The sequence below is a fragment of the Fusarium vanettenii genome (genome assembly GCF_000151355.1).
Source record: "Fusarium vanettenii 77-13-4 chromosome 3 genomic scaffold NECHAsca_44_chr3_2_0, whole genome shotgun sequence".
Classification (NCBI taxonomy): Eukaryota; Fungi; Ascomycota; class Sordariomycetes; order Hypocreales; family Nectriaceae; genus Fusarium; species Fusarium vanettenii.
This window is the reverse complement of record NW_003315844.1, coordinates 196,606-213,548: the sequence shown is the minus strand read 5'-3', so window position 1 is coordinate 213,548 and position 16,943 is coordinate 196,606. Positions and strand designations below refer to the sequence as shown.

Here is a 16,943-nt window from a genome sequence, read left to right as displayed (position 1 = left end):
GATTTGAAGAAGAGATAATGTCTAAGGGAGGTGTTGAGGGCTAGAGCGATTATAAAAGCCTGGTGCTAGCTAGAGGCAAAACGAAAAATGCCCCCATACCAAGACCTCGTACGTCAACATTTCCTCCCGCCAAGACCCCAAACTCTTGAAAACGAGCCAAAGTAATGCACCACGTCCCCCCCAAGATCGATAACCTTGATTCCACGCGCTTGGCTCTGCTGGAAATATGACGGACCAATTATGGGGACCCGATAAGCTTGAGGCATTCGGACAAGCTTCTAGGCAAAGCTCGGCGTTGCTTGGCTTTTGCAATCTTATTTTTCTTGGTGGTGGATGATGACGCAACAGACTCATGGTGCCAAGCCTTGGAAAACGTCACAGGAGAAAGTCGCGCGATAATGACTCCAATGAGGTCTATGGTTTTACAATGAAGTGAAACTTTCTTGACTCATGTTAATATTCTATCTCGATTTTTTTTCCCCAACCGGGATAACCTCACTCGGCAGGCCACTTGGGGTTGGACAATGGGAGGATGGTTCGGGGTGGTTTCTACATTGGCGACCCCAAGAGTGTCTAATAATAAACGAAAACGCATTCCAATACTCTTCGGAGGTAAAAGACAGTGCGGAGTAGGGGAAAATACGAACAATTTTGACTTTGAGTGATGTTTTGGGTGCGATTACTTGCAGTATCAAAAAGAGCCAGTTTTCCATAGCCAGTGAGAACCCGTCTTCTAGAAGAAGACTTGATGTCTCCAGTAAACTGGCAAAGCTTAGTAGCCAAAGTGAATTGCTTTAAAAGGGGATAGGGCTATGATACATGGTCTGGACATTGTTCGCTGCGGATCTGACTAAGCCACCGATCTCTACCGTATATGCTTTCTAGAATAGCCACTGATACGTACAAAGATAGGTGGTTAGTTGTTCTTAGAGCTATTCAACTCTGACTACCAGTCTACGATCCGTCTGGAGGATATTGGCGAGTTTCTCGTGTCACCGGTCGGTAACTGCTTAACGGTGGTAATCATCCTTGACCTATCGCATTGCACTGCGGTCAAGCCGTAGCTCTGCACCCCTTAAGTTCTCACATTAGGGCTCTTATTTCCTCTATTTCTGATTTCGGGCAATTTTAGCAAGCAATCCTTGACTCTGCGGCCATCAAACTGGTCTCATGATCAACCTTCTCCACAGACAGACATCAGAGCTCCTAATAGTCCAGACCAAAAACTGTACTATTAGTCCAAACTGCAGTCCAGACTAATAGTCCACAGACTATTGGTCTAGTTTGCGTCTCTCGGGCTAAACTGACGGTCCAGTCCGCGTCTCTCGGACTTGGCTGACAGTCCAGTCTGCACACCTCAGCCAGACTGCTAGTCCCGTCTGACCAAAGTCAGACGGACTGCTGGTTTAGTTTAGCCAAGTCAAACGGACTAAATGGGCAGTCTGAGGCATCCAGACGGACTGATTGGACTATTAGGAGCGCTGACAGACATGTTCCCCTATGCTGCTTCACTCACAAGAAGTCTTGAGGCCTTGTTCAATAAGTATTCATCAATCCTAATAGAGAAACCTTGCGCGAATTGCCATATTTGGGCCATCATCTTGGGGCTGAGACTTGTGGTATTGCCAACGAGTTTTCCAAGATTACTTGATACGGAATCTGGTGCCGACGGATTACTAAAATAGGCAAGTCCCGACACCCTCCGATCGCCGATACCTACTAAAAGAGGCAATATTCCAACCTCCTCATCCACTTACACGACTTGCGTCCTGCATCGCCTCTGTTCTTCAATGATCCCGGCAACTTTTCTCAAGGCAAGTGTATCCGTAGTCCTCTCTGGATGATCGCAAAGCACGAGGAGGAAGTTCAACTATAAAGAATGCAGAGACCCCCATTCAAGAAGACAACCAGCACCTCCCCATTCATCCTCAAGCCGGCGTCTTCAAGACAATCCAAACTCTTCTTCAGACGCATTCACTCAAAGAACCATGTCTCAGCCACTCAATATTGCTGTTGTCGGCCTTGGTCGTATGGTCAGTAGTTGTTCTTTCACTCCAAGTCATTTGGAAAATAGTCCTCACACATCCACAGGGCAAGCGACATGTTCACACGCTCCTGTACCGAGTTCCCCATGCCAAAGTGGTTGCTGTATGCAGCTCCACGCCTCATGAGGTAGAGTGGGCAAATGCGAACGCCGAGTACAAAGAGTTTGGCATCACTGTTTACAGCGACTACAACGACATGCTCAACCATGGTGGGCTTCAGGCCGTTTGGGTCTCTACTAGCACCGATGTCCACGCAAGTCAATCTCTTGCAGCTATCTCAAAAGGCCTTCACGTTCTCTGCGAGAAGCCACTGAGCACAGACATGGCAGAGGTACAATTCTTTCGAACGCGTCAACGTCTTGCTCCGATGTTGACCACTCTGACAGGCCCAAACTGTTGTCGACGCTGCCAAGGCGAACCCTCACCTGAAGGTCATGGCTGGCTTCTCCCGGCGCTTCGATGCTTCTTATCGCGATGCTGCATCCAAGATCTACAACGACAAGGCCATTGGAGAGCCTTTCATGGTTCGCTCAAACACTTGCGACCTTCTTGACGAGACTGGATTCTTTGTCCGATACGCAGCTCGAAACGGTGGCATCTTTGTCGATTGCGCAATCCACGATATTGACCTGTCGCTTTGGTACCTTGGAAATCCCCTTCCCAAGGCATGCTGGGCCGCTGGTACACTTCAACACCACCCTGAGCTTAAGGAACTGTCAGACGTCGATAACGCTGTCGGTGTCGTTGAATTCTGGGGTGGCAAGATTGCCTACTTCTACTGTTCCCGAACCCAAGCTCACGGCCATGATGTGTGCACTGAGATCACGGGCAAGACGGGCAAGCTGTCCGTGAACGTGGTTCCCAAGGCCAACAATGTTGTCCTGGCCGACCGCCTAGGCATCCGACACGAGGTTCAGCCTGAGTACTGGCAGAGGTTTGAGGACGCATTTGCGCTCGAGGCTAACGAGTTTACCGAGTCAGTCCTGAAGGACAAGCCAGTGCCTTTGCCAATTGAGGGTGGAATGATGGTTATGAACATTGGTCGGGCGCTGCAGCACGCCCTGCTCACCGGAGAGGTTGTCAAGTTTAACGAAAAGGGAGAGCGCCTGTAGAAGAATGCAGATAGTTATGTTTGTTTAGAATTCTTCGTTAGGCTGCGGTGGAAATTTGAAAAGAGATGTTGTGAAATGAATGATACTTCAGTCTGTGAGAGCTTTAAAAATGACCACTACATTTCTCCTGTCTTTGACGCCACGGTACTAGACCCTCTTGGTGTTTTCGCGGCGAAGAGAGCATGAACAGTGGTAAACGGTGAGAGTCTTGAAAAAAATTAAGAAGTACTGAAGCTGAGAAATTATATGTGACGAAATAAGACAAATCAATATTAACAATCCCTCTATCCTTCCCTGAAAGTGAATATTTCCCATGCCTTTCCTCGTTAAGCCAGAACAGTGTCAAATCAGGCTGGATGGTCTCAGCTACCTGCCAATTTGCTCACTGCGGGCATCTTGCCAATCCAGTCTGTCAATCCTCCCTCGACGGCATTCACAAGCCATCTTGCCAGTGCTCCTCTCTTCTGGGACATGGTCCAACCCGTCTCGGCAACCCAACCCACAAAAGCCTTGCCATCCTCTCTATCCCTTTTCCAGCTCTCATGATCGGATTCTCCGGGGATACCGGCAATGCGAAATATCGTCCAATCTAGGCCCTTGGCATCCTCCTCAAACGTTTGGCTGATGTTGATGATGGTGCGATAGGCTCCACCAGCGGCAAGACGCACAAGTGTTTTGATACCATATCGAAGCAAACTGCGGGAATCTTCTGGGCGGACGATGGAAATGGTTCCCATTGCGTAGACGCGTTTCACGCCATGCTGACGCATCGAGGGGAAAAGAGAGTCTTTGTAGAAGCCAGCCAAGAGGCTTGGATCCTGCTTCCAGCTGCTGATCATAGGCCCAAGAAGTGAAACTACGACGTAGCTCTTGGAGACTGCTGTGGAGAGGGCTTCAGTGTTGTCGAGTTCTCCCTCGATTATCTAGGACTGGGGTTAGCAAGGGTATACACTTGAAGCCAGGATGCTGAGGTAGACCAACCTCGATTAGCGGGCTAGAAGACAAATCTTCTGGAATCTTTTTGGGGTTTCTTGCAAACGCAACAACCTCGTGATTACGATGGATAAGCTCTCTCAAGAGGCAGATGCCTGCAGGGCCGGTGCCTCCAAGGACGAGGACCTTTGATCCTGGCATGATGAAGTTGTAGGAATAGCGACTGGGTACACAAGAAGAGAAAATGGATGAATGATTCGATTCCAAAGTAAGGTGATTAAATGCCTATTTATAAGTATCTGTTTATTAATACCAGCTGCAAATGAGCTCATGGGATTCTATTTGCGCGGGGAAGCAATCCCGCCCGGAATCCAAGTTGGGCGGTAATTGCGTGCTCACGTGGCTCTCTAACGAATTCCTTCCGCCCGGAATCATCTCCGCGCGGAGACTTGAGTCAAGGGGCTGCTCAATCTTACTTCTTCACAACAATGCCTCCCACAACAAAGACATCAGGCAGTTGCTGGATCTGTCGAATCCGACACAAGAAATGCGATGAATCATTACCAAGGTGTCAAAACTGCGAAGCCCTCGAGCTATCATGTCTCTACAGCGATGTCAAGCCAGAATGGATGGACAATGGGGACAAGCAGCGCGAGATGTCCCAGCGCCTCAAGGCCCAAGTCAAACGCAATGCAAAGGAGCGTCGGGGCAGGCGAATGATCCAGAAGATAACCCGAGAGATCGAGGGGCACAGTCCGTCACCTCCGAGCAATCCGCCTTCCTTATCCCCAAGCAGGGATGCGCACTCGACGGCCAGTGTTCAAGAGTCAATCACGGTAGACCAAACAACAGACCCTCATGTCTCAGATACAGACAATACTACCCCGACTGAAAATCTGCCATTCAATATCTCTCCTACGGCTGAGAACTCGAGAAACCTCATACAAAGGGAGGACCCAACTCATACTTTCTTCGGCTCTGGATCAGGACCACTGGTTATCCAGAACGAGCAGGATTTACGCTTTATCACAGCCTACACGGACTACATCTTCCCTCTTCTCAATCCCTTCTACCGCCCGACCTTTCTTGAAGGGGGGCGAAGCTGGCTTCTGGTCTTTTCCATGAGAAACACGGAATCATGCCAGCTAGTCATCAGCCTGGCGACATACTTTCTCTCAGTTGTGCCTGTTTTCCCAGGTCCTGGACATGGTGTGTGTTCATCGCATACCTGGCAACAGGTACAGAGTCAATCTGATCTTGCAGTCAAGGGCATGCAGCAGAGGGTTGAAGCGATAAGCCGATGTGGTGTTTCTGGCAATCTTTTGCAGAGCACTCATCTATTAGGCGACATCATGTTGCTTCTCAAGTTTGAGACCATGGCAGGTTCTTCTTCAAGTTGGGGAGTTCATCTCTGTGCTGCGACCGTTCTCTTTGAGCAATTCCTCTCCTCGCCGGACTTTGACGATAGCGTTTGGAAGATACCGTCTGACGTGGAAGAGCTGGTCTCACAATCGAGGTCGGCGCTATCGACCACTGAAGCCCATAGATTTGAAGCTTCGCAAACAGCATTTCGGTTCTTCAGCGCGGCCGTCATAACCGCCGACATCATCGCCAGCACGGCTCTGGGGCAGCTGCCTCAACTGAGGGAGCACCATGAGAGGGTGCTAGGCACTCGAGAGAAGCCCCATCTCAACTTGAAGCATATCGTGGGCTGCGAAAATTGGATTTTTCTATCGATAGCGGACATTATTGAGCTTGACTTGTGGAAGAAACAGGCCAAGAAGAGCGGCGCGTTCTCGTTGATGGACTTGATTCAGCGCGCTAGCAGGATCACTCAAGATCTGGATAATGGTCTTGCAAGTCCTTCTGGCCCAGACAATGAGGATGCACGCAACAAGGACGGCATCTTTTCAATGTTCAATCCACAGCGAGGGCAAATCATTGATCACAGCATTGTCACGCGCATCTGGGCCAATGCTGCGAGACTCTATCTGCTTGTAGTTCTCTCAGGCTGGCAACCCGGGAGCAGCGAAATACGAGAAATCGTCTCAAAGAACACCGAGCTGCTAAATAACCTGCAGTCTCCAAGTTGGTTGCTCGCTTTGGCTTGGCCTTTTTGCGTGACGGGCTGTTTGGTCACAAAAGACCAAGAATACGTTGTTTGCGACATTTACGAAGCGACTGAGCCGTTGAAAAATATCGGACCGATTTCAGAGGCAATGGGAATTATTAGGCGCGTATGGGAACAACGTGAGGGACTAATCGGAGAGACATGGGATATGGCATCATGTTTTGGAAGCATGGGAAGAACAGTTCTGTTAATCTGATCTGATGATTTGACAGCTCCGATAAGAATTTGATACCGCAAGCTTACAAAGCGGCGATAACCTCGTTTCTTAGGTGGTATCGGCAATGGCCGAGGTATCAATGGTCGTATCAAAGACCCAGGAAACACGCAAGTGGCTTGTTCCCAGCCCCGATTTATTCCAGCCTCTTTTTTCGTCTTGCGCCTTTTTTGTGGGGAGGTACCGACCGACGTTTATCCCGCTAAACCGCCCAAACCAAGTTCGGGGACTTGGCCGAGGGGAGAAGACGCGTCTTTTGAGTTTCAAGATCTGAGGCTCATTTCATAACCATATACCGTACTACTCCCCTTCTATCAGGTGTATAATCGTCACAATGGGCATCATTCGCAAGGCCGTCTTCTATTCCCTCCTCGGCACCTCCACCGCCGCCGCTTATCTCGCCGCCAAGAACCCCGTCATCTCCCCGCTCCCGCCCAATGATCCCATCTGGTCTGCCCGCATCTACAAGAACCACAACCCCAACCGCAATCCCGCCACTCAAGATGTCTGCATCAAGCGTATTCCCTTCAGCAAGATCCGTCCCGAGCTTCTCCAGAAGGAGGCTGATCTGACTCTCGAGTTCTGCCGCGGTCTGTGGAGTGGCTGGGGTGAGTAACCCGCTCATTTCGAGATAACGATTGATTGACCCTTCCAGGTTACGCTGTTCAGCGCAAGTACCTCGAGTACAAGTGGCGAGGTCCCGAGACTGAGGAGCAGCTGTGGGATAATGAGCAGCTTGCTGAGAGCACCTACGACAAGGGAACTAAAATCACCGACCACTTTGAAGTTGTCGAAAAGACACCCACAGCCATCACTGTCCGCTGTGGTGACTCTCCTCGCAACCACGCTGTGCGACCTTCTGACGGTCTCTTCACCATTAGCGCTACTATTGACAAGCAGCGGGAAGAGGTTGAGCTGAGACTCAGGAGCTGCCTCTTCTCCAGCGAGGGCAAGATCCCTGGAATCAAGGGCCCTATGCCCCCTTGGACGGAGGAGCTGCACCAGTGGTATACCCGGATCTGGTCCGAGACAGCCTCGTGGAAGCTTCTTAAGTGATCAGCCCGAGATGATTTTCATTGCAATCCCCAGAGTGGCTATCATTCACAGGCTGCTCGCCATCTTTATTGGAACCTGTGCTCGAGGCACTGGACTTGGTGGAGGCATTATTACGTTTTACAGAGCAATAAACCCAATTACTACGTCTATTATAGCACCGATATATCATCCCCATACTTTTACTTTCTCCCCCGTCCAGTAACTAACATCACGAAGCGTTCCCTCAGCTAGGTTAGCACACAATCTCAAGCAGAGTAAGGAAGTTGTCAAGGTGAGCATTATAGCATGGGTCGCCAGAATAGTCTATTCTATTATTAAGGAAACGTCTCGGTTTAGGCGTTTCGTCTACGAAAGTGCTGGCTCGCCAGGAGCTGAGGGAAGCCGACCAAAGGTGTTACCAATGATGCCTCGCAGGCCTATCCTTTCGTCCGAGGACAAAGAGGTTCATGTTGCCCATGCCCCGACTTCCCTGCAAATCCTCGCTTAATAACTGGGGTGGCCATAGTGACCCTGGTGCTTCTTAAAGTGAGCAGCCTTGGGACGTCCAGAGCTTTGTCCAGAGAGCGTGTTGAATCCCTCACGCATAGCGGTAAGACGGCTCCAGTCCTGACTGTCCTGAGCAAGACTCCAGGCAAAGATACCTCCAAGACCCTTGGTGGGAACAAGACCGTTGATCTTCTGGGTGATCAGGTCAGCGGTATCCCAGGTCCAGTACAGAGAAGTGGTGGCATCCCAGTACCACTGGCCGCCAGCAGCGGTATCAGTTTTGCCGTTCTCAAGTGCAGTGAGGAAAGAGCCCGAGATATCGATACCCTCGCATCGGCCATAAGCGGACTGGCAGCCAGTGCTGCAGTGAGCAGTAGAGTTGCCACTGTATCACACGTTAGAAACCATCGATATAAGTAGACAGAAGCTGACTCACCAGAAACCAAACTGACTGCAGCAAGTAACCTCACCACACTTGAAAGAAGTCCCAGCTCCACAAGAAGCATCGGGCGAAACGGTCAAGTTCTTAGGAGCCCCGACAAAGTTGGCCTTTTCAAAGGTAATAGTGCCAGACTTGCCAGTGTCGCTTCCATCAGCAGCCTCGAGGAGCTCAGTAGGGCATCCGGTGGGTTCAGTGCACTGGACGCCGGCCTTGGTGGTGAACCACTTGGCATAAAAGGCAAATCCAATGTTGAGCTTGCTGGGCTGGAAGCCGCGAGAGATGTAGGCGTCGACGGCCTGGGCGGTTCCCTCGTAAGAGGAGTGGTGGGTGGTGACGCTATCACGGCGGTTCATGAGATCATAAGACATGATCTATTCAACCGTTAGACTTGGTTCATATCACACTGGTGGTCTTCAAAGCACTCACGTTGACGAAATCAACAGCAGCGTTGATCTTGGGGACCTGCTCATGAGTGTAGGCGATCATGTCCCGCTCAAGACCAGGAACGGCAATGGAGAGCTCCTTGTCACCAATGGCATTCTTGATCTCCTTCAAGAGCTTGGGGTAGCTCTTAATCTCGTCGACCTTCTTAGAGTTTGGGATACGCTTATAGTCCTCGCCGTTGCCAGCGGGGTACTCCCAGTCGATATCTTGGTCCGTTAGCCGTCTGCCCAAACACTCACATAATAGTACTTACCGACACAATCGTATCCGAGTCTGGCCAGGGTGTCTGCGATGTTCCTGGCGTACCTCTTGCGGGTCCTGTCCGTCTTGGCTCCCGCGCCGAAGCCGGCAGTGTCGGCCCAGCCACCAATAGCCATGCAGACCTTAGTGCCATCGTCGAAGAGAGCACGGATCTCATCGAGAGGCTTGAAAGGCTCATACTTTCCAGCGGGCTCGGCAGCAAACAACGAGGAGTTGGCAAAGGCGGTGATGACATGGGTGACACCAGCGGTCTGAGACTTGTCAGGTAGGTTGGCTGTGTGCCACCTGAAAAAGATGTTAAAATGAGGTTCATCGACGACAAGGGCAAAATTTACTGGTCAAAGTAAAAGATGTAGTTGGGCGCAGCAGAGGCAACAGTAGCCAAAGCCGCCGTTCCAAGGACAAGAGGAGAACGCATGATGATAAAGTATCAAGCAACCAATTATAACAAAAGATCAAAAGAGTGACTGACTATGCACAAACAAATGAGTGACTATGCAAAAGCGAATGAGTGACGATGCTTGATGCTGAGGACGGAGCATTACCATGAGGGGGAAGTCCTCCGCAGATATAGTCACCGACGGGCCGGCACTGACCAGGATCGGTGATCAAAAGATGGTGATTTGAGTTCCGTATGAGCCAGATTTGTTCAAGAGAGTTCGTAGTGGTGTGTGTCATTCGAGCAACTAGCTAGGATGGGACCCTTGCACGGCGAGCTTGGCAACATCGAAGGGGTCCGCGGGCATGCGGGATAGAACCTGGAGAGTAGACCCGGTGGTTTGAATTCACGGCTCTTTCCGGTCCCGGATGGTTGTGCTTGTTATGCTCATCCAATAAACGTACCATTCTGGCTTGGCACTGAAGACCCCGTGGGTAATAGGCCTCCTGTTAACTGCTCTATCCCACTCTGCACCCGAGATTGGACAGCGATGATCCTTTAATCCTTTATTTAACAAACTTTTGTGCCTTATTAGCCTGTTGTCCGGTAGTACCGGGTCAGCATAACCAATATAGAGTTTCAGCATTAAGCTTTGCCAAGTGGCCCCTTTAATTTCCCAAAGACCCGGCACTTGCGTTGCCCTATGGACAAACGTTGAAGCCCGAGCACGCCGGAGCCCCGGACCTTGATGGTTTACCCTGTAATGGAAGACGATAAGGCTTCTGGAAGCTTTGATGCCTGCTTAAGATCTTGGCTGTGCAACCACATCATATAGAGTTGACGCGAGTGTCTAAGCCATGATTGGCAGGTCGGTAGTTCTGAGCCGTGGCTGGGTTTATCCGTCAATGGGAATGAGGGGCAACGTCATCGCGTTCCCTTCATCTGACTTGCTTTGTCTGGGGGTTTAATTAATCGGCTGGTGCATGGCACTAACGGCATTGGAGTCGGGAGCGATCCGTGAAGCCGGGCAACATCAACTTGACGATTGACTGACCGGCTCAGAAAATGTAGACATGACATTTCGAGGCAAGATATATTGAAATGGCAACGGTAACTACCAGGATTCTTATTTCGAGGCCGATTGTTGTTCGTGGATAACGGCGGCATGCAACCACCTGGTCCCGGCCTGGAGAACCCCAGAAAGCTTATGTGGTCCGACTTCACTCTCAGTAAATTCTTCAACATGAACAAAAATACAGATCACAAATGTTGCCTTACCCATGCTTCAGTTACTCGCTGTTGCTCTCGATGGAATACTTGACCGGTTTCTTAGACGTTGACCAAGCCCCAAGGACATTATTATTTTGACATTCCAGCTACAAGTAAATGCTTAGCTTACAAATTGACGCGATCTTGCCACGAAGTGCCACCCTACACTTTGTGAAGGTCTCTTGATCGCCTCATAGACGACGGTGATATCGGTCTTAACATCACGTCATCTTTCAGTGTATTAGTCAGAAGAGTTACAGTATTAACCTCTTGGCTCCTCAAAAGATCAATCCTTCCCCTCTTTTTAGCATCAAATCTTTACAACCTCAAGAACCAACAAAAACAGCAATAAATATCTTCAACAATGACGCAGATCGGCATCTTCCCCGCATCCGGGGCGCTCGGGACAAGCACTTATTCCCACCTCTTATCAATCTTTCCAAATAATCGGGTCACCCTGATCAGTCGATTCCCTGAAAAAGTGCCTCAAAGTTACATTGACAATGGCGTTACTACTCGTCAAGCTTCATACGAGTCGAGCGCCGAGGACCTTGAGTCTGCTTTTGGCGGACTTGATTTGCTATTTCTGATTTCGTATCCGAGCCACGTTCACCAGTACAGGACCAAGGTCCAAACCAAAGCAATTGATGCCGCTCATAGAGCTGGGGTCAAGCACATATTCTACTCGTCCCTTGGCTTTGCATCCTTGGGTAAGGAAACCACGAAAGCAGAGGTCATGGGAGCACATCTCGACAGCGAGGCTCATCTCAGGAAACTCGCCCACAAAGACTCTCGATTCTCGTGGACGAGTATCCGCGAAGGACTCTACAGCGAATCATTCCCGATCTACACTGCTTTCTTCGACATAAAGAACCCTTCTAGTGAGATTCTCATTCCTCACGACGGAACGGGGCCTGGCATAAGCTGGGTGAAGCGAGATGAATTGGGGGAGGCAACTGCGCGACTCATTGCCTCGTATGTTGAGTCGCCGTCGGAATTCAAGTACATAAACCAAATCGTCACTCTCACGGGACCGCGGCCATGGTCACTGGCTGAAACCGTCCAGGTTTTGTCGAAGGCTTTGAATAAAAGCGTTCGGATTAGACAAGTCAGCGTGGATGAGTATGCCGCGCAGACTCAGGTGGTTGGGAGATTTGGGTCAAAGGAACTCGCCACAACCTGGGCTACGGCATGGGAGGCTATCAGAGCCGGAGAGACAGAGGCGGTAACAGAGACGTTGGGGCAGCTCTTGGGAAGGGAGCCTGAAGCTTATGAGAAGACAATCGAGGATTTGGTAAAGGCCAACTAGGAAATTGACTTGGCGTGAAATTCATATTCAACAACCATCAGTTGGCAAACTATAGGACACCTTCAGAAAAAGTTTGCTGTTAAATATCTTAAAAACCTTAGTGGTGTGTTCACAATAATAGGCTAGAACGCCATGGACCTTTCGGATGCTAGCCGTGTAAGAGGCATAGTGTAAAAGTCTAGCTACTAAACGACCAGGATAGCAATCTCGTAGGCCTTGGTAAAGGCTACGGAAAAGACGCCATTCTGACCACTAATGGTCTTGACGGTAATCTGGCTGGCCTCTCCACCCATCGAAGGCAAGTTGTTGACGCTGGTAGAGCCAGGGGCGGACAGAAGCGTAAGCTTTGCCGTGCTGGCGCTTGACCCCTTGAAAGTCACCTTGACTGCAGCGTCTTCGCCTGTCGGGCCGTTGTAGTTGACGAGCTTCAGGATGGTTCCCTCACTGCCCTTTGTGGCAGACCAATACGTCGGCCCAACACTCCCCTCTGTGGCTGTCACGGGAAGCGTTTCGGTACCCATGTAGTCAGCAAAGAGCTTCTGCACGTAGTAGCTCATGGTGTACAGCACTTCAGTAGCAGTGTGCTTGATGACGGCGACAGTATTGGGTTCTTCGTCATAGTGCTTTATCAACGCACCGTAAGCCGAGCCAACAATAATGTCAGAGTTTCGTTCGCATCCAAGCAAAAAGACGGCCTCGGCACAGGCCATTCCAAATGTCTGGGCTCCTATTTCGGCTCCGGTTCCCGTACCAGCCCGGATAGCGGCGTATTCGGCCACAAAGACGGGGTAGTCCCGACTCGCCTGGTCGAATGTGTTGTAGAGGCTTGCAAAGTGACGCTCATTGTCGTAGATGTGGAGGTCTATCATGCCTCCGCTCCCCTTGTCAGGTGATGGCGATGGGTTGATGGTGGAAATAATGTTCATCTTTGGATACTTTGCCCTGATCGCATTGTACAAAACCATGAAGCGGTAGGAATAGTAAGACGAGCGACCATTGTTGAGGTAGTCTTCGTTGCCGATCTCAACCCATTCCACTTTGAACGGAGTCGTGTATCCCAAGGCGGCCCTCTTGGCCCCATACGTGGTTGACTGGTCGCCCTATAGATATGGTTAGTTAGGTGTATTCTGATACACAGAGAAAGCTTACAGTGAGGAACTCCAACTCATTCAACGCCATATCGATGTAGGGCTGCATTTGGTTTTGGGGAATAATGTTGCCGTTGAGATACAACCCAGCGTGCACTCCGAGAATGACAGTGAGGCCCAAGTCCTGAGCCATCTGCATCTGGTCCAGCAGTCCGAACCCATCTGTGTTGATGTCCCCCCAGACGCCCAGCATTCCGGGGCGATCCTTCAGGTTTCCAATGGTGTTGTCCCACTTCCAGTGCTCACCGAGTCGTAAGCCCTGCATATTGTTTCCGCCAGGAAGCCGGATCCATTTCGTGTTGAGACCTTCAAGGCTAACCATCAGATCCTCACGGAGACCGTTGTGGCGATTTTTATATGTTTGCTTGAAGAGACTGAAGAGGTTGAAGTAGATGCTCTTTCCAGCAAGCTGACGACCGTCAAAGGCAAAGTAAAAGGTGTTGTTTCCGTTTCCAGCTGCGACGGTGGGTTTGAAGGTCGGTGTTGAACTCTGTTTCCATCCATCCGAGGCCTTCTGGTTCAGCTTAATCTTGGAGGACGAGAGCTTTTGGCCAGAGATGGTGTTTTTGAAATAACATTCCACCTCGCCATTGTAGTCTCCTCTGACGTACACACTAGCGATGTATCGCTTGGCCGCATCAACACTGAAGCCCCAGAAGCCATCATTATAAAAGCCAACAGTGCCCGTCGTGCCTTCTGGGACATCCATTCGCAGGTGGTACCCGAGGCTGGACGAAAGACTCGGCTCGGATTGATCAATAGAAAGGTTCACTCCACCAACAGGATTCCAAAAATCCGTGTTTCGATCATAGCTTGCTCTTCTGCTTCTTCCGGACCCCTGGAAAGCCCGGTTGCGAAGCATTTCGCCATAGAGGCCGCCGTCTCCGGAATGATAGATGTCCTAGATGCTTCGTTAAACAGTTGAGAGACGTACAGTTTGACACGCTGTAGACTAACCTCGTAGAGTAAGCCATACAACAGCTGGCTGGAAGCATTACCGCCGGATGAGCCAACGGTAAGGCTCAGGGTCGTGGCGACCTGAACAAGGGGTAAAATTGATGCAAGAAACAACATGACAGGATCCAAGTGATGAAAGATGTTCCGAAGAAGGTCTTGTCTGGAAGTGGGCTTTAGCTTGAAGAGTTGCCATTCACATGTGTCTATATATCCAAGTTAGTCCCCATGCAAACTCGTTGTTTACTCTCCCGAGGCCCTTGCTAGGTCGGCGTTTGCTTGTCCGAGATAATTACTGAAAGGTTGCATCTCGGCCCATGTTCTGAAAACTGGTGACCAGGGACAAGATGAATTTTTGGACAACAAAGGGAGTTAACTAGCCGAGCTTTGACCCGGAAGTTGGCCCGAAACAGTCGTTGTTTCTTCATTTGTCCAAGATGCCAACTCCATGAGTTCATCCCAGGTCACAAGCTGATCCTTGATGAAGAGACACAAGTTTAGCTTCGGGATTAAATAGATATCACTGGCTCACTCTCCGTAGTGGCGTTTGTCTCCCCATGTTCTCTCCACTCAACCCCAGACAATCAATCGCCGTGTGCGGGGATCTGCATTAACCCCAGGTTCCCCCCGTAAGGGGTGAGTATGATTGGAGCGCATGACATTTGTCAACCAACTGTTTTAGTACAGCTGAACAGATCATTGTATCAAAGCGGCCCGAGGATTGTTATGTTATGCCATTCTTCGGGACAAATTGGTGCGATGGGTCAACTATATCGAGACCAGCTTCTCCCTTCCCAAACGAACCATGATCAGCAAACTTCGCTTCTTGTCTTAAACCTGCCTACTAAACAGATCAACTTGCATTGCCAATACCATCAAGCCTTCTCTACCAAGACCATGGCGTTGCCCCCTCGAGTCTATCAGTTTCTGGTGGGTGTCTTTGCGGCCGTAGGATCATTCCTGTATGGATATGATCTCACTATTGTGGCTGAAGGTATGGATAGCATACGACCTACACCGAACCTATCATCTTTTGCCCTTACTAATAGGCCATTACCACATCAGTCGTTGCGAGTCAGTCCTTCCAGGACAAATTCACTCCCTCGACTGCTGAAATCGGTCTCGTCGCGTCCCTTCTAACCGCCGGTGCCTTTGTCGGAGCTGCAATCGCTGGAACAATCAGTGACTATTTCGGCCGACGCGGTACCATCTTGAGTGGTGGCCTTGTCTTCTGCCTTGGCGGTGGTCTTCAGACGGGTGCCCCAAACTATAGCTACATTATCAGTGGTAGATTCATCGGCGGAATCGGGTAGGTCCACATCCATGACCAAGTCCAAAACACTGACTAACCTGTCTCTGAAGAATCGGTATCCTTACAATGATTGTTCCGCTGTATCAGGCAGAGTTGGCCCACCCAGATATTCGTGGACTCGTCACAGGTTTGCAACAGTTTATGCTTGGTGTCGGTGGCGTCTGCGGTGCCTGGATCAGCTACGGAACCTACGTCAGCTTCACCGACGACCGCCAATGGCAGATCCCATTTGGTCTGCAGATTGCCCCAGCTGGAATTCTCTCAGCCCTCATCTTTTTGTTCCCTGAGTCGCCTCGTTGGCTGCTGCAGAAAGGCAAGGATGAACAGGGTCTCGCTACACTTGCGAGACTGCACTCTCAAGGCAATACCAATGACCCATGGGTCATGGCCGAGTTCCAGCAGATCCAGCTCCAGGTGGCCACAGAAGCTGAAGCCGAGGCCAAGTCTTTGTCTGAGTTATTCCGCACCAGGGCCAACTTTCGTCGAGTCATGCTTGCCTGCGCTATCCAGGCTGCCACGCAAATGACGGGTATCTCGGCCATCCAGTATTATTCTGTCACCATCTTTGTATGATACCTGTTCTTCTCGCAACTTATATCTTGCTTACGCACATCCTAGAAGCAAATTGGCATCAACGGCACGGACACCCTCCGGTATCAAGCCATCAACTCTGTCATTGGGCTCATTGGCGAGATTATCATCATGGCCTTTGTCGACAAAGTTGGTCGTCGAATCATGATCATTAGTGGAAACCTTGCCATGTGCGTGACGTACATCGTCAGTACCGTCCTGATGGCCGAGTTTCCTGCCTCTGAGGACAACTCAGGAGCTCACTGGGGATTCATCATCATGACATGGTTGTTTAACTTTTGTTTCGCCAGCATGGGCTCTCTTTGTATGTCTAGACCCTACGCCTCTTACGGGATACAAGCTAACATGATGCGTTACTTACAAAGCCTGGATTGTGCCGGCCGAGATCTTTGACACAGCTACAAGGGCAAAGGGTGTGGCCCTGGCTACCATGATATCCTTCGCGTTCAAGTAGGTCTATTCACCAGCGTATTTCAACGGCTACAGAGCTAATAAACACTTTAGCACAATGATCGGCCAAGTGACCCCTATTGGAATGGAGAATGTGGGGTGGCGCTTCTATATCCTCTTCATCGTAAGTCAGAAACTGTCGATGGTTTAAAGACCCTTACTTACTCTCTGTCTCACAGGTGACAAACTTGACGAATGCCATCTTCTTCTGGGCCATGCTGCCAGAAACTAGGAAGCTGCCCCTTGAGGAAATGAACCGTCTGTTCTCGGATGCCCCTCTCTTTGTCGGAAATAGAGACATGAGCCGCTACACGATTAATGAGACATCCGAAATGGCAAGGAACATTGATGACAAGCAGCATGAACAAGAAGGAGAGAGGGTCCATGTTGAGTAGACTTCAGAAGCC

The 16,943-nt window shown here is 50.2% G+C and overlaps 8 protein-coding genes across 8 annotated transcripts; 5 read left to right on the top strand and 3 right to left on the bottom strand.

The window, feature by feature from the left end:
* Nucleotides 1–1,988: 1,988 nt before the first annotated feature.
* Nucleotides 1,989–3,157, top strand: NECHADRAFT_34980 (uncharacterized protein; the record flags this gene model as incomplete). The annotated part of the gene is made up of 3 exons (XM_003041570.1): nt 1,989–2,033; nt 2,092–2,376; nt 2,432–3,157. 3 exons carry the CDS (start codon nt 1,989–1,991, stop codon nt 3,155–3,157), a joined length of 1,056 nt encoding a protein of 351 aa, XP_003041616.1.
* Nucleotides 3,158–3,519: 362 nt separating this feature from the next.
* NECHADRAFT_77250 (uncharacterized protein) lies at nt 3,520–4,291 on the bottom strand (the record flags this gene model as incomplete). The annotated part of the gene is made up of 2 exons (XM_003041513.1): nt 3,520–4,080; nt 4,139–4,291. The coding sequence occupies 2 exons, from the start codon at nt 4,289–4,291 to the stop codon at nt 3,520–3,522; spliced, it is 714 nt and encodes a 237-aa protein (XP_003041559.1).
* Nucleotides 4,292–4,578: 287 nt separating this feature from the next.
* NECHADRAFT_35055 (uncharacterized protein) lies at nt 4,579–6,417 on the top strand (the record flags this gene model as incomplete). The annotated part of the gene is made up of 2 exons (XM_003041569.1): nt 4,579–4,847; nt 4,908–6,417. 2 exons carry the CDS (start codon nt 4,579–4,581, stop codon nt 6,415–6,417), a joined length of 1,779 nt encoding a protein of 592 aa, XP_003041615.1.
* Nucleotides 6,418–6,701: 284 nt separating this feature from the next.
* On the top strand, nt 6,702–7,672 carry NECHADRAFT_67001 (uncharacterized protein). The gene is made up of 2 exons (XM_003041568.1): nt 6,702–7,043; nt 7,091–7,672. The coding sequence occupies exons 1-2, from the start codon at nt 6,770–6,772 to the stop codon at nt 7,489–7,491; spliced, it is 675 nt and encodes a 224-aa protein (XP_003041614.1). The 5' UTR covers nt 6,702–6,769; the 3' UTR covers nt 7,492–7,672.
* A 302-nt stretch (nt 7,673–7,974) lies between these two features.
* NECHADRAFT_105955 (uncharacterized protein) lies at nt 7,975–9,542 on the bottom strand (the record flags this gene model as incomplete). The annotated part of the gene is made up of 5 exons (XM_003041512.1): nt 7,975–8,362; nt 8,414–8,790; nt 8,846–9,069; nt 9,117–9,409; nt 9,460–9,542. 5 exons carry the CDS (start codon nt 9,540–9,542, stop codon nt 7,975–7,977), a joined length of 1,365 nt encoding a protein of 454 aa, XP_003041558.1.
* Nucleotides 9,543–11,136: 1,594 nt separating this feature from the next.
* NECHADRAFT_34886 (uncharacterized protein) lies at nt 11,137–12,081 on the top strand (the record flags this gene model as incomplete). The annotated part of the gene is made up of 1 exon (XM_003041567.1): nt 11,137–12,081. The coding sequence occupies one exon, from the start codon at nt 11,137–11,139 to the stop codon at nt 12,079–12,081; it is 945 nt and encodes a 314-aa protein (XP_003041613.1).
* Nucleotides 12,082–12,266: 185 nt separating this feature from the next.
* NECHADRAFT_91575 (uncharacterized protein) lies at nt 12,267–14,303 on the bottom strand (the record flags this gene model as incomplete). Its single annotated transcript, XM_003041511.1, has 3 exons — nt 12,267–13,181; nt 13,231–14,130; nt 14,187–14,303. 3 exons carry the CDS (start codon nt 14,301–14,303, stop codon nt 12,267–12,269), a joined length of 1,932 nt encoding a protein of 643 aa, XP_003041557.1.
* Nucleotides 14,304–15,080: 777 nt separating this feature from the next.
* On the top strand, nt 15,081–16,931 carry NECHADRAFT_34943 (uncharacterized protein; the record flags this gene model as incomplete). Its single annotated transcript, XM_003041566.1, has 7 exons — nt 15,081–15,177; nt 15,249–15,492; nt 15,546–16,062; nt 16,114–16,390; nt 16,452–16,536; nt 16,591–16,660; nt 16,716–16,931. 7 exons carry the CDS (start codon nt 15,081–15,083, stop codon nt 16,929–16,931), a joined length of 1,506 nt encoding a protein of 501 aa, XP_003041612.1.
* Nucleotides 16,932–16,943: the final 12 nt, after the last annotated feature.

What these genes read in the sequence shown, in the direction of transcription:
- NECHADRAFT_67001 (XM_003041568.1), top strand. Translation starts at nt 6,770, where the DNA reads ATGGGCATCATTCGCAAGGCCGTCTTCTATTCCCTCCTCGGCACCTCC. An exon ending in CGGTCTGTGGAGTGGCTGGG is followed by an intron (nt 7,044 to 7,090) that starts GTGAGTAACCCG and finishes TGACCCTTCCAG; the next exon opens with GTTACGCTGTTCAGCGCAAG.